This window comes from Zalophus californianus, chromosome 6 (genome assembly GCF_009762305.2).
Source record: "Zalophus californianus isolate mZalCal1 chromosome 6, mZalCal1.pri.v2, whole genome shotgun sequence".
Lineage (NCBI taxonomy): Eukaryota > Metazoa > Chordata > Mammalia > Carnivora > Otariidae > Zalophus > Zalophus californianus.
In genome coordinates this window covers 8,976,294-8,992,370 of record NC_045600.1, presented here as the reverse complement: position 1 = coordinate 8,992,370, position 16,077 = coordinate 8,976,294, and the positions used below count along the sequence as shown (strand labels likewise).

Genomic DNA, 16,077 nt, shown 5'->3' with positions numbered 1-16,077 from the left:
CCTGCTTCTCCCTCTGCTTGCAGGTCCCCCTGCTTGTGCTCTCTCTCTCTGACAAATAAATAAATAAAATCTTTAAAAAAAAAAGTAGGGCGCCTGGGTGGCTCAGATGGTTAAGCGTCTGCCTTCGGCTCAGGTCATGATCCCAGGCTCCTGGGATCGAGTCCCGCATTGGGCTCCCAGCTCCTTGGGAGCCTGCTTCTCCCTCTGCTTCTCTCTCTCTCTCTCTCTCTCTGTCTCTCATGAATAAATAAATAAAATCTTTAAAAAAAAAATTTAAAAAAAAGTAAAAACTGGGATTAGTGAATGAAAATCAGGATATGGTATTTACAAATCTGTCTTTCAGGATTATGCAGAAATATGAGAATGAAAATGCATAATATACAAGTCTCATTCTTTTCTTTATATACGCAAAAACCTTTAAGTAGCCACAACAAAGCTAATAATACACTGTTATTTCAAGTTTACCTTCTCCTTCTGTGGCATTAACACCTGGATAAATTCATTCTTAGGTAGTCTGGAGCAAAGGGGCTGGGGATGCTTGTCACTCTGTTCAACAGTCTCCAAGGAAAGGAGGAACGTTGTAACTTGGAGCAAAAATTGACCTAATTATTTGTGATTATATGTCATGTTTTTAAAGGCGAGCCCTTCAACATGCCAATTGTGATTTTCTTTTAATCGAGCAAATTGTATTATTCTTGCAACATTTCTTCATCTCTAGCTACAAACCCATAGTCATTCTTTCCCCCGTTTAAATTATATTAATCAAAATAAAAGAACAGGCACTGATGTTTGGTTTGTCCCTCAATGCTTTTTATGACTCTTGACAAAATAAAATAATCTTAGAAAGTTTTTGATCTTTTTTTCCCCTTAAGAACACTGTGAATGATCCTTCCCACTAAATACAGAACATATCATAAAGAAGGAATGCTGATTTTTATGGAATCTACTACTTGCTAGGCTTCACATCTGCTGGCTGATTTAATCTTCAAAGCAACACCATGAGATAGGTTTCCACGCGCCCATCTTGTTAGAGGCAAGGAAACGGAGCCTCTGCGAGGTGAGGCGCTTTACTGTGGGTTTGAGGAAGAAAGCGGTCGACTGGCATTCTAAGTGTGTTTGTCTTCCGAGTGCGCAAAAGCAGCACCGTGACCAAGAGTGTGGACCAGAGCCAGGAGCCTGCTTTACTCCACGCCTGCTGTTTACCAGCTCTGTTAACTTGGGGCAAAGTGCGGAATCCAAGGCGCTATTTTCATTTGTGTGAAAGAGGCAGCATTATAATAATCCCTCCCTGAGGGGTGGGTTCTCAGAATGGTTCTTTCTTAGCCACAGCAGCTCTCAGTCCTGGGCCTGCCTGAGGCCCCCCTCCTGGAGCCCCCCAGGGACTTCCCGCCGGACCCGCATCCCACCTGATTTCCAGCAAGCGTTCCTCCATGGTTGCTGTCCGTACAAACGCTCTCGCCCTTCTTCCTTCTCAACTCAAACACTCTTGAGCAGGGCTACTAGCAAGAAAGGAGACAGAAAGAGAAAAGACAAGAGAGAACCCGTAATTGGCCACAGCAGCTCTGGCTCCTAGGAGAGACACATACTTCCTTCTTGGAATAGTCTTTTATTTAGCAAAGCCCGGCGATGGGGCACTGAATCATAGCAGTGGAGCAGAGGTAGCTCCAGGCAAACAGAACCACGTCGTTCTGCGCAATGAAGTTAAGAATGTTAGTTTTCCAAGGAGTAGCTACATGAAGGAAAGAAGGGTCTGTGAGGGAGTGGGGAGCCCAGAAAGAAGAGGTGACGGGCTTAGGGGAGTGGAGGGATGCTGCTGTTAACAGTGACTAAGAGATTTTTTTTCAAAACAAGGGTCTAATATCCCACTTTAAGGCATTAGTCTGAATGTTAATCCACAAACCTCCTCAAACCCTCACGCTTCACTCCAAGCGGGCCCCCAAAGTCCGTCACCTGCAGCCCTGTGGCGAAGGCACCCGAGCGGCGCCCAGTGTGAGGTGGACGGATGGGTATGGAACAAGGAGAGGCACGCGAGAGCATCCAGAAACCAAACCGAATCAGCAGACGCTGCAGTTCTGAAGAAGGGGAGGCGATGGGGAGGAGTGTGGCCCCCACCGAAGCCTCTGGAGAGACAGGGAGGTGGCGGGAGCCGGACTGAACGAAATCTTGTCTAAAAGGACAGAGTTCCCCGACTGGTGTACAGATTACAGCAAATGCAGGGGATTTCATGATGAACCGACAGAATTACCAAATTACGAGCGGAGTCTATTATTTTTCTATAGGATGAGCTAAATGTGTGTGTGCCTTCCAAGATGAAGGTTTACTGTCGTTGTCCATGACCCTCAAGGGTTAGAGGATCAGCGGAAAGGAGACTTTCAGATATTTAACCCCGTACAATCCAACCAAACAGGCAGTGAAGTGGACGTGGCTTCTTGGTGTCCTTGGTTGGCAGGTGATGAGGCAAGTGTTGGGGGGAGGTACCCCCAACTGTTGCTCAGCTCAGAGCAACACCAGCCAAGGTCTCTAGATTCCAGCTTTTTTGGCCTGCCAAGCCCAGAGGCCCAGGTAATCAGCACCTCAACCGATGAACGTGCTGTGTAAGTACTGCATCAACTGGATCAGGTTCCAAAGCTGAGTTTGTGCAAAGAGCTCTTCCACATTGCAATGTTCAGTTTAATAGTTCACGGGCTCTTGATTTTTTTAACTCATCTGGTATAAAAAGATGAGGAAGAATCTTTTAGAATTAATATACCTCTAAAGGTATTTCCCCTTCTTAAATAAAGTTGTTTTGTGAGCAAAATATAATGACACGAACACAGCAACTTTAAAACACAGTAAGGATCAGGGCAAGATGGTGACAGTGGCATGGTTTTCCAGTCTCCTCAAATTACAAAAACTAGCAGAGTGACTGGGATAGAAAAAGGGAAATGGTATATAGAATGGAAACATAAAAAGAAAATCAGTAGAAGAAAAAGATCAAAAGGATTTAAGAGACAGTGATGGATACAGAAAGAGCCAAAGAATCCAACATATGTATAAGAGACCCTCCTTCCCCCGTTCCCCCCACAACAAAAGTAAAGAAAGTAAAGGTAAGGCCGTAGAGAGGAACAAATAAAAGCAACTATTAAAGAAAAACTTTCCTGAAAACAAACAAACACACTGACTTGAACCTGTGCGTTTAAAGGGGACATGTTGTGCCTGGACCAGAACAGTCAACTCCAAGACATAGTCTATTAAAATTATTAGATTTTACCGAATAGAAATCCTTTTGGCATAAGGTAAAATGACCAAGTAACTTACAAGGTATTACACCTTCACAGAATACTTGAACGCTAAAACACAAAGGAAGAAATGAAGTAACATAGTACAGATACCCATGAAAGAAAATGGAAGCCAACTTTTTTTTTTTCTTTTCTAATTTGGCCAAAGTGACCTTCAAGTGTAAAGGCTACAAACTGGGATGAAGTTGAGGTAATCGGGGAATAATGCTCCTGTGTGCCCTTCCTGAGTAATATACTAACTAATATGCTTCAGACAATCGAGAAACGCTTAGAGCAGCTTTTCCTAAGAACTACTGACGAGCACTGAGTATATTTAACTGTAGAATGAAGAGTAGTGGGTCTAGGATGAAAAATACTTTGTACTTGTCATACCCTCTGATGAAGATGTAATTCAGGTATCAAAAATGGACAGAGAAGGGAAAAATTATCTAGAAAGTCAGCTTGCTGGTTGCCTTAAAGGTTTCATTTAGCACTAAACAGATACCACATTAAACACTTTGGGGAGAAGGAGTAGAAGGGAAAGGTGACTAATTTCAGTATTGTTCATAGTAAGGGATTAAAAAAAGACCTACACCATCTGACGTGGTAGCCACCAGCTATATGGGGCTATTTAAATGTAAGTTAATTGACATTAAATGAAATTTTGAATTTGGTTTCTCAATTAGAGTAGCCACAATTCACATTTCATTTCATATGCAGCTAGTAGCTTCCACACTGGAGAACACAAATGAAGACCATGTTCATCATTATAGAAAGTTCTTTGGACACTGTTACAACCGATAGCTTTTTCTTTTTTTTTAATTTGGAATGCTTCAGGAATTTGCGTGTCATCCTTGTGCAGGGACCATGCTAATCTTCTGTATTGCTTCAATTTTAGTATATATGCTGCCAAAGCGAGCATAACATAGCATTTTTTAAAAAGGAGCAAGGATACCACCCTGAGATAGCGGTGTAAAGGTAACCATGGAAACGAAACATCTGATCTATGGTACTTGGTTATGGCAGCCTGAGCAGATACAGATAGGGATTCTCTACATAGTGACCTAGAGATTCAACACGATCGCTTATCAAATCTCCTTGACTTCACTGCAGAAACTGACAAGCTGATCCTGAAATTCATATGCAAATTCAAGGGGCCCAGAATAATGAAAACAATCTTGAAATCAAGAACAAGGTTGGAGGACTCACACTTCTCAATTTCAAAAAAGAAATTTTTTTAAGATCTTATTTCTTTATTTGACAGAGAGAGACACAGCGAGAGTAGGGACACAAGCAGGGGGTAGTGGGAGAGGGAGAAGCAGGCCCCCCACCACCCAGGAAGCCCGAGGTGGGGCTCAATCCCAGGACCCTGGGATCATGACCTGAGCCGAAGGCAGACGCCTGACTGAGCCACCCAGGTGCCCCTCAATTTCAAAATTTATCACAAAGATCTAGTAATCAAGACAGTGTAGTATTGACATAAATATACAGATGTGTATTTACCAACAGAAGAGAACTGAGAATCTAAAAATTAACCCTTATTTTACAGTCAATTGACTTTTGACAAGAGTGCCAAGACATTCAATGGGGGGAAAAAACAGTCTTTCCAACAGATGACACTGAGGCAACTAGCTGTTCACATGGAATCCCTACCTCATACCATACATAAAAATTAACTCAGAATGGACCATAGACTTTAATGTCAGAGTTTAAACCATAAAACTCTTAGAAAAAAATACAGAGCAAACATTCCTGACCTTGGGTTAGGCAAAGCTTTCTTAGATATAATATTAAAAGCACAAGTGATAACAGAAAAAATAAATTAGAATTCATCAAAATTAAGAAGTTTTGTGTTTCAAAGGACACCATCAAACAAGAGAGAAGACAACACACAGATTAGGAAAAAATATTTGTAAATTACATTTGATAAGGGAGTTGAATCCAAATATATAAAGAATTCTTATAACTCAGTAATAAAAAAATAACCCCATTTTAAAAAAGGAGCAATAAATAAATCATGGAGATGTGCAGCATGGTAACTATAGTTAATAATACTGTATTGCATATTTGAAAGTTGCTATGAAAATAATCTTAAAAGTTCTCATCATAAAAAAATTTCATTAACTGTATGGTGATGCATGGTAACTAGACTAATTGTGGTGATCATCTGGGAATATATACAAATATCCTATCATTATGTCATACACCTGAAATATAATGTTACAGGTCAATTATACCTCAACTAAAAAAATAGGCAATTGATCTTAACAGGCATTTCTCCAAAGAAGATACACAAATGGCCAAAAAGTACATGAAAATGTATAGACATCCTTAGCCATCAGGGAAGTGCAAATCAAAAAGCACATGAAAATGTATAGACATCCTCAGCCATCAGGGAAGTGCAAATCAACACCACAATGAGATACCATTTCACACCAACTAAGTGGCTAGAATAAAAAAGCCACATAATGAGTGTTGACAAGGATGTGGAGAAATTGGAACTCTCACACACTGCTCTTGGGAATGCACAGCCACCTTGGAAAACAGTCTGGTGATCCCTCAAAAAGTCAAAAACAAGTTACCATATGACCCAATAATTCCACTCCCAGGTACATAACCAAGAGAAATAAAAACATATGTCTACCCAAAAACTTATATGTGAATGTTCGTAGCAGCATTATTTGTAACAGGCAAAAAGAGGAAATAACCAAATGTCCATGAACTTAAAAATGTGGCATATTCATACAACAGAGTATTCAGTCATAAAATGGAATGAGATACTGATACATGCTAAAACATGTATGAACTTAGAAAATACTATGCTAAAGAATCCAGTCACAGAAGACCACATAGTGTAGGATTCTGTTTCTATGAAATATCCAGAAGAGGCACAATCTACAGAGATGGAAAGGAGATTAGCGATTGTCTGGTGCTAAGAAGTTTGGGAGCATTATGGAAGAACTGCTAGTAGTTGTGGGCTATCTTTTTGAGATAATGAAAATGTTCTAAATTTAATCATGATGATGGTACAACTCTATGAATATGTAAAAAAATTGAATTGCACACTTTAAATATGTGAATCGCATGGTATGTCAATTATATTTAAATAAAACTGCTATATATCTATATAGAAATTTTAAAAAGGAAATAAACACCCAATTAAAACAGCTAGAAAAAGGGAAAAGGAAACAAAAAGTACAGAATGAAAGAAAAACAGACATCAATGAGACAGAAAACCAAAAAAAAAAAAAAACCAAAACAAAACAGCATTAATAAATGAATCAAAAAGTTGGTTCTTTGGGAAGTAAAACAGACGAACTTGGGGTGCCTGGGTGGCTCAGTCAGTTAAGCGTCTGCCTTCGGTTCAGGTCATGATCCCAGAGTCCTAGGATCGAGTCCCTCATTAGGCTCCCTGCTCAATGGGGAGTCTGCTTCTCCCTCGACCTTCGCCCATCTCGTGCTCTCTCTCAAATAAATAAATAAAATTTTTAAAATAGACGAACTTAATTTTATGAAGTGGGACAAAACACACAAAAAAAGGCAAAATAAGAAATGACAAGGGGCAGTAATAACCCAGAGAGAATATATAAAGTCATGAGACTATTTTGAATAACTATGACAATAAAATATAAAACCTAGAGGAAATTTATGCTTTCCTAGGAAAATTGATTTAACTTAAATTGACCCCAGTAGAGAGAGAAAAACAGACCAATTTTCATAGAAATAGAAAATTGTACAAGTGCTCTTTCTAAAGAGGGACCAGGCTTTAATGGGTTCATAAGGAATTCTACCAACCTTAAAAAAAAAATTCTAATGTAACTTACACTATTACAGGATATAACACAAGAAAAGTCTCCAAATTATTTTTATAAAGTGAATATAACTTTGATGCCAAAACTTAACAAAAACCGAGGGAGGGGGGAGAAAAAAACTCCAGATCACTTCCACTACAATACAAAAATGTTAAATAAAATATCAGCAAAGAGATCCACCATCATACCTTATACATCATGACCACATGGGGTTTATTCCAGGAATGCAAGAAAGAGTCAATAACCTAATATTAACATGGTATCATTAGCTATATATACGACCATCTCCTTAGATATGGAAAAGGCATGTAACAAAACCCAATCCCCATTCAAGTTAAAATTCAGAAAAAGAAACTGAAAGATATTTAACATGATAAAATACAAATATTTCAGCTCCAAAGCCAGGCTCATGCTTAATGGGGAAACTCTAGAAGCTCTCTTGATAAAATTAAGAAAATAAAAGAACGCCCAGCACCTCCACTATTTACCATAGTGCTGCAATATTCGACAAGAGAAAGGAGTTCTAACCAAGAATTAGAAAGGAAGAGGTAAGGGGCACCTGGATGGCTCAGTAGTTAAGTGTCTGCCTTTGGCTCAGGTCACGGTCCCAGGGTCCTGGGATCGAGCCCCGCATAGGGCTCCCTGCTCCACGGGAAGCCTGCTTCTCCCTCTGCTTGTTGCTTCCCCTACTTGTGCTCTGTCAAATAAATAAATAAAATCTTAGGAAAAAAAAAAAAAAGGAAGAGGTAATAATATCTCTTTGTAGATATTATCATCATACATCCGGAATACTCAAAGACTAAATTAAAACTACTATAAAGAATGAGATAATTTAGTATATAGCAGATTATAAAATTGACATACAGGAAACAATAATAGGCATTTTATACACACATGAATACAGATACAACCCTGCAAGGTCCCGTTAAAGATGACAAAAAGGAGAGACACCCTTACAATAATAAAAATAAACAAAAAGCCGGAGAATAGCTTCAACAAGAATGTGCCAAACCTTTACGATTAAAACTATAAAGCATTCTGAAAGACACAATGTAGACTTAAATAAAAAGCAAGACAATGTTCTCAGACAGGATGACTGCGCATCGTAAACATGCCCAAGGGGCAGAAAGGACAGGTTGATGGGGGGGGTGGTGCTCCAGGATGGACGGGAGGCTGACAACACCAGAGCCCACAGATCACTCTCATCGCCACTCAGAGTGGGGTAACCTGACGTGGGTGTTTCCTGAGCCGATGCCCTGAGCAGTATATACGGCCCCACCTATGGAAGATTCGTGCCCAAAGAACGAAAGCAGAGTCTAATCAATTTAACGGTAGGTTTACAGGAAATAGGAAGAGGGGAAGCATAGAAAGGATATTCTGGGAGGCCATGAACCAAATCCAGGAGGTCGACAGGACAACCTACCTACATAGGTTACAAGAGACCTGAGACACATCAACCACCCGCTGTCTGTGGAAAGACACTGGAGATCAGTGAGGACATCTGAAAACAGACCGGGTATGAGAGGGTATTAAGAATTAGTTAATTTTGTCAGGTGTGATAATGGCATGGTGGCTATCAGGAATAAAAGTCTCATCTGTAAGATACGCAAGAAAATGCTTGTGGGTGAGATTCTCAAGTACTTAAAATACTTCAGCAAAACAAACAAAATGGATCCCCATTCTGTGGGGGGGGGGGGGGGGAAGGAAGCAGGATGGGCACATTATTGAAAACCACATGGGCGTCTACATCTGACACCAACAGACGTTTGTGCCCTGGGTTCATCTGTTAGCTTCAGGAATGTTGTTCGACTGCACCCCCTCTCCTACCCTGTTCTGCCTCATCAGTTTGTCCCCTTCTGTGCACATACCCAGGCTCATTACCCCCGGTTCGACCCACCCGGGAAGCCAGGCTTCTCCGAGGTCCAACAAAGCTCAGAGTGAGGTCAGCCCTCTTACCTCCCCTCCTCTTGGCGCCCACCCGTCACAGCACTGGAACTTTCCCGGAGGACATCACCGTCCATCTCCAGGTGACCAGATCCCAAGGTGGGTCACTCACTCCTCTTTACTCAGCCCCGAACAGCATGTGTTCCTCGGTCCCCTTCTTAAAACACATTCTTCTCTTGCTTCCAAAGATACCACCATCTCTGCCTAAGTGACTTCAGTCAGGCCCTGGCTTTAATGATCATGTGTATTTTTTTAATGCCTCCTACATTTATCATTTCAGTCTGGACCTGTGTTCTGGACCCCCGTTCAATCAACAGCCCATCAACACTCCGGAATCAGAAGCCTCTGTAACTCAACACCACGCTAAACCCGAACTCTGCTACTTCCCCCTTTGCCCCAAGTCTCATCCCCAACTCAAGTGGCAGCATCACCGTCCACCCAGCTGTTTCAGCCAAAGCCCAAAGTCACTCTTGCCATGGAACACGGAGATCCTGCATTGTATTTACAGTTAATTCGTTAGGGTCACTTACTCTTATAAAACGGCCTTTTAATGAGCAGAAATCCTTTTGCCGTTTCTAATTTCCACAGCAAATTAAACGTGAACCGCGTGCCATTTCCTCTCCCTGGGACTCTCTTCCCTGCTTTAAGAATCTAGCTCTCTCTCATTTTCAAGGTCCAAACTTGGAGGTCACCTCCAGAGATGGGAATTTCTTCCCCATCCGAGCAAACTCACCAGATTACCCTGTTCTATTTCCTCTGTAGGATTGTGCACCCCAAGCTGCTCGTTGGTCTTTTTCCAAAACAAGAGCTGCGCGAGAGCAGGGCCTGGGTTCTGGTCACTGCTGTTATCTGGAGCCCCCAGCAGAGTTCACAGTGCCAGTCTGATGTTTCCCAAACAAGCATCTGGAACAAGAACAGTCCGTCTGCTTGGGCTGCTGTAACAAAATACCAGACACTGGGTGGCTTAAACAACACACATTTATTTCTCAAGGCTCTAGAGGCTGGGAAGTCCAACATCAAGGTGCCGGTAGACTGGGTGCTGGTGAGGACCTTCTTCCTGGCCTGTAGACAGCTGTCTTCTGTGTCCTCACTTGGCCTTGCCCTTCTGCGTCTTCCTCTTCTCATCAGGGTGCTAATCCCATCACGGGGTCCCACCCTCATGACCCCAGCTAATCCTAACCACTTCCCAAAGGCTCCGCTAGGAGCCTGGAGGTTAGGGCATCAACGTATGAATGTGGGGGGACACAGTCGGCCCAAAACACGAACGTTCTTCTTCCTGGGTCAGTTCCTAAAATGAGGCAACTGGCTGATCTCTGACATTGTTCCTGCTCTGACGTCCTGAGGCTCAGTCCCTACCAAGAGGGGTCTGTCTAGGAACAGCTCCCACACACCAAACTCATACCAAACTCTTATACTGGCAAGCCCTGTGCAAGGCAACGGGGTTAAAATCACAAGAGGGGCTCCACGTCTATCTGTCCAGGTAAGACTGGGATCAGAGAATACAAAATAGGAGAAGCGGTACTTTTCTTAGAGAATTCTCTTATTAGATACTTAAAATACATATCAGTCCCCCCACATCTCTCTGTGACGAGGAAGCTACAGACTGCGGTAACACACAAGTGGCGAGGACCAGCACGCCACAAGGGATGGATCGCTTCTCCTGGAAGGCATCCCTTGGTAGTACCTGAGGCCCTGCTCACCTGCTCAGGAAGAGGGAGACAGGGCACGGGGTGGGCTGGGCTGTGACTGCTGGGGACAGTTTCAGGTGAGGAGAGGGACTCCTGCTGACACCGGAACTAGGCATGTAAAGGACAGTGCCCGGCGAGTGCCCCCACACGGAGGAGGGACCACACAGAGGGACCGTGAACATGAGGAGTTGCTGACAAAGACTTTCTGGGGTCACTGACTCCAAGGGTTCTCAGATCATGCCTCCAAGAACACTAGGGTTCTGAGCATTTGGATTACACGCAAGCAAAAAGAGGAAGGGAGGGAGGCAGGGAGGGAGGCAGGCAGGGAGGCAGGCAGGGAGGGAGAGGGGGAAAAACAGATTTCCAGGCTTCTCACCCCAGTAAAAGAAATACACTACATTCATGAGTATTCTTTCCCTTTCCAAATTTCTAATTTGGTGACTGACTGCCTGTTCTTGCTTCTCTCCAGGAATCCAGGTCACGGATAGAAGTTGGTTCAAGCACAAATATAGATAACTGTTTTACATTTAATCAATCAACATTGCCAAGTGTTCACACTACATACAACTTCATAACACCAAGGTGTGTGGGCACCGTTAAAAAGAAGAGGCCCCTTCGACCTCTGTCCCTCTACACATGGGCCACCCAAGGGCGTCCGCAGTGCTCGCCTGCTCGGCCTCCTGCTAGGTCGTGAGCCGTGGACGTGGCCCAGTGGGCTCCTTGGTCCTGCACGCAGATCTGGGCTCCTCCTGGGCCTTCCCGCGAACTGTACCAGAGCCTGCCTGCGCAGCGGGGGCTTTTACAGGCACGATCAAGTGCAGACATGCACCACGTACGACAGCTGGTCCCCGGGCTCTAAGACCTGGCCCCGTCTCAAGTGAGTGGGCCCCATTCCCTTGCAGCCAGAGGCGCACGGAGCTGAGGGAACAGAGTGAGAAGCAGCCACGGGAGGCCACGGGAGAGAGAGGCCAAACGCCATCAGGGGACGGAGACACCCGGATGGCAGCTAGAGCTGGGGCAGCTGGAGGAAGCCACACCAACCTGCCTCCTCTCCAGTGCCAATCTGCTGGGGGGAGGCCGAAGGGGCTGCAGGCAGGCCCCGCACGCCCCGGGGAGGGCTCATCCTCTGCCCCTCGCTCCCTCCCGGACTGGGGAGTGGCAGAACACAACACGCAGGGCCGGGAAATGAAGGTGAACGAAGGCCAGCAGCACTTGGACTCCGGGGGCAGGAGGAGACAGGAGCTGCGGGACCTGGGCCCGGAGGCCGAGAGAAGACAGAGTCAAAGGCAAAGGGAAGGAGGTGGCAGAGGCGTGGGGCGGGGTGGAGGGCGGGCAGGAGCAGAGCTGCTGGGGTGAGGCTGCACGGAGAGCTTGGGGGTCACTGCCCCCCCCCCCCCGACCGCCGCCCCCGAGCTGAGGCCTTACGTCTGAGCCAGGGCAGATTATGAATAGAGCGAGCAGCCCGGGGTCAGAACACCGGGGTTGGGAACCTGCACAGTCACTGTGCTTCCTCAAAGCTCATTTTTGTAACCTAGGAAATGAAATCATTCCTAGCTCAGTCGATGTGATGATCGAGCGGCAGCGCCCTCAACAGCGAGGCACTGTACAGATGTGTGTCCCTACTAGGAAGGGGGCTCCCCTGAAAATTACTAGCCCCCAAGGTGCTAAAGGGGTGAGCCTGGATCCCCAGACCCTGAGACCCACAGAGGGCAGTACCGTTGGGGGTGGGAGTCAGCACTGCCTTCAGTGGGGGGAGGGTGTTCTTTCTTTCTGCCCCGGTCACTCTGGACTGACAGGTGCTGGCCCCAAAGGTACTCACCTGGTCACTCATCTTCCGGGTCCGGCAGCTGCTCAAGGAGCATGTCCTCCTTGCCACTGAACTGCACGAGAGAAGGGGGTGAGAGGCCGGGCCAGGGAACTCTTCCTTCTGTCCTTCAACCCTGCTCCAGGCCTTCCAGGAGCTTCCAGGAAGCTGCCTGGGGGCAGGGGATTCTAGGAGCCCCTCCTCCCACCAGCCTTCACCCCCTGGCTGCCCAGCAGAGAGGCCCCCCTGGGCCGAGGGGGCTTCCATTAGACCTCAGAGAGTGGCCCAGGCAGTCACTTCTGACCTCTCTCTAATCCAGTCCTTTAAGAACTTGCAGTGTAAACTCCTTCCCTTGTTTAGCTTTTGGTGCAGAGATGGGGGAGCGGATACAGCTGAGGCCAGACATGGGGGGCGGAGGGGCAGGGCCACCCCAGATGACCCAACGGCCCCTGGGAGAAGGACACACTTGCCTCGATGTGGTACACTATGCGCCAGAAACTCGAGTCTGAGCCTCGGTATCTTCTTCCAGGGTAGAGCTGCCACATGGAAGGCAGCGGGCATGGGGCTAGCAGGCTGGGGCACACAGCCTCCCCCAGGGACACATCCTCCTGACGCATGAGTACCTGGAGGCTACTCTCCGTCTGAAGAGAAGACCAGGGCACGCCTTCAGGGCCCAGGCTCCCCAGCACGCAAATCCCCAGAGTCCTTCCCAACCACCCCCCCCTCCGCCCCCGGCAGCCCGGCCGGCATCTGAGATGCTGGTGATCACTGTTCCCAGCAACGCCCCCCCCCCCTTAAGCCATGCACGCCCCTCTCAGGGACGCTGGCGAGGCCAGGATGACCGGCACTCACAGGTGTCTAGACACCCAGACGGGGCCACATGGAGCCCGCTGCTTCCTGACAGACTTAAAGCTTGTCCCTGAGCTTCCTTAACTGCAGTGTGGTGCTGATGTCAGCTGCCATGAGGTTTTATTTTATTTATTTTATTTTTTTTTAAAGTAATCTCTACAGCCAATGTGGGGCTTGAACCCACAACCCCAAGATCAAGAGTTGCAAGCTCCACTGACGGAGCCAGCCAGGTGCCCCCGTAGAGCGCCAGTGAAACCGGCGAGAGAATACTTTTCCCCACCTCCACCACCACCCCTCTGCTGCAATAAGCTAACTTGCCACCTTATGGTCATATGCCTCCCAATCAGCTCCCCGCACAGCAGCCGGGGTGCGCGTCTAAAAATCGTGTCACCCTCCTGCCCGACGCTCTCCAGTGGCTTTTCACGGCAGGTAGGAGGAAATGCAATCTTTACCACGGTCCACAGACCCACTAATGTGGGCCCCCGCCTCCCTCATCCCCCATTCTATCCTCCACCCTCCACCCTGTGGCAGCCACAAGGGCCTCCTCGCTATTTCGGGGACATGTCACATTCCCAGTAATCTCTTGCATTTGTGGTCCTCTGCCTGGAACATTCTCCCTTAGACCTACAGAGGGCTCGCACCCTTCTTCAGAGACAGGTCTCTGCACAAATATGTCTCTAGGGACACATTTCAGCAAAATCCAACTCTATGAATTACACATGAAGCACACACGTCTAAAAGGGAGCTTTACAAAGGTCTGCATGACAGGCAAGTGCGAGTTAATACTCTTGAGGGGTCTTGCTTGTAGACCCTGCCCCACTCGTTACTGCCTTTCATCCTGCACAACTTACCAGCAGCCTCAATTATTTTGATGTCCTGCCCCTCCCCACCCTGCAGTGTCAGCTTCAGAGTAGTGGGATTTTATCAAATTCACTGCAAACCCTCACAGCCTAGAATTGTGCTCGGCATATAAACTAGGCCCTCATGTTGGTTCAATAACTACTTTCCAAAGTGAAAATCGTTTTTTAAATTTTCCATCCATGAAATACATTGGAATTGTTAAGAAATAATTCAGATCATCCTGCAAGATATAAATGGAAATACCATGCTTGCTGTGTTCGTATATGGTTTTCTATATCCTTCAACCACTTTTGGTCGGCTTGTTCCTTTTTTTCCTTATTGATTTAAGTCAACCTTTACGTATTAAGAATACCAGTCCTTTCAATTACATGGGGGCGAATCCTGCCCCACAGTCCGCTAGCGGGTTATGTTTTGCGCATAACTTATAATAATGATTATGTGACCTACACTGCTTTGTGGTTTTGGTGTCATGTTTAAGAAGATATTCGCCAACCAGGGTTTTTTAAAAAAGATATTCACATAAATTCTCTTCAAATACCCGACTTAAAAAAAGTAGATATTTGATGTTTAAAATACATATCTGTGTACTTAAAAAAGACATTAAATGCCGATAAACATGGTTAAGAGCCTGGAATTTCAAGCTTATCACCTGTCAGCAGGACTACTTTGGGCAGGTTTACAGGTTGTGACTCAGTTTTCTCATCTGTAAAACCGGGACACAGTCACTACCGTGTAACTTTTTGCTGTTCTATAACGTAACCGTCCTACTAGGACATACTTTAATTTTGCTCTTAGTCCGGCTCTTATACCACTGCGTTCCTGGTGAGGTGTGCTCCCCCGCGGCACGGAGGAGGCCCGACACCCCCGAAGTCCGGGGCAGGTCCCCCCACGTGGCGGCTGCGGACGCCCACGCCGCCCGCCCGGCCCGCCCCAAGGCCGCTGTACCTCGATGGTTATGGGCAGCCAGGTGCGCTGGTTCTCGTCCACGTACACGGACCTCGCCCAGATCCACAGGTGGTCCGGGTGCAAGGCTGTGTGCGCCCTGAAGAACGGGAGCTCGCCCATGGCGCCCCGGGCGACTCAGGAGCCCCCGCTGGAGCCTCTCGAACCGACTCGCTGGTGCGCGGGACGCAGGACCCCGGCGCTTTATAGCGGGACGCGCGCGGGCGCCCCCCAGCGGCGGGGCGGGAGGAGGGCGGGCGCAAGGCAGGATCCGCTCTGGAGTTGGTCTTGCTCCCGGGGACCCTGGCCAGCCCCATAGACTCGTGGCTTTTTCCACGCCCCCAGCCCTCCAGCTCCCACTCCCCACTGCTGGGGAGGCACCCCTGTCTGTGGCCTTTGGTCTTTCCTCTGTCAGGAGGTGCCGGCGTCCTCCACCCCCTGGGACGCCCAGACCCCACTGTCCGAGTCAGCCACCGTGTGTGACTGCGCAAGTCACACCCCAGACCGGGACACCAGGCCTCTGCTGGGAACTCACAGTCGATGCCAGGCAACCCAGAGCCAGGACCCCCTTCGCGTCTCCTGGGATCAGAAGAGAACCGTGCGAGCCTGAACCAAGCCTGAACTTTCCCAGGTTCGCGGCATCACCTTCAGCCTGTGCATGGGGTGTGAGAATCAATTTCCTTGGCCAAGTGCAACTCTTGAAGCCCCGGTCCCCCACCCACACACATTTTCCACGGCTTTGATGATGGTGTGGTCATCTAATGGCTATTGTGAAACACGGTGGTGAAGAAACATGGGTTTTTCCTTTAACAGGCTTTGAATTCATTGGTGAGCACATCATTCAAAATGAATGCTTGAAAAGAATCCCTTCTCTCCACTCCAAGATCAATGGAATTGAAAAGTCCCTGGGTTATATGATC

At 46.7% G+C, this 16,077-nt stretch overlaps 1 protein-coding gene and 1 non-coding gene across 2 annotated transcripts; both read right to left on the bottom strand.

The window, feature by feature from the left end:
- Positions 1 to 4,074: 4,074 nt before the first annotated feature.
- LOC113910614 lies at positions 4,075 to 4,179 on the bottom strand. The gene has a single exon (XR_003516126.1). It is a non-coding gene; the product is annotated as a U6 spliceosomal RNA (small nuclear RNA).
- A 7,664-nt stretch (positions 4,180 to 11,843) lies between these two features.
- Positions 11,844 to 15,280, bottom strand: TCL1A (TCL1 family AKT coactivator A). The gene is made up of 4 exons (XM_027570387.2): positions 15,161 to 15,280; positions 12,976 to 13,146; positions 12,521 to 12,581; positions 11,844 to 11,952 (listed from the first exon to the last, which is right to left on the bottom strand). Exons 1-3 carry the CDS (start codon positions 15,278 to 15,280, stop codon positions 12,525 to 12,527), a joined length of 348 nt encoding a protein of 115 aa, XP_027426188.1. The 3' UTR covers positions 11,844 to 11,952; positions 12,521 to 12,524.
- Between the last annotated feature and the right edge of the window lie 797 nt (positions 15,281 to 16,077).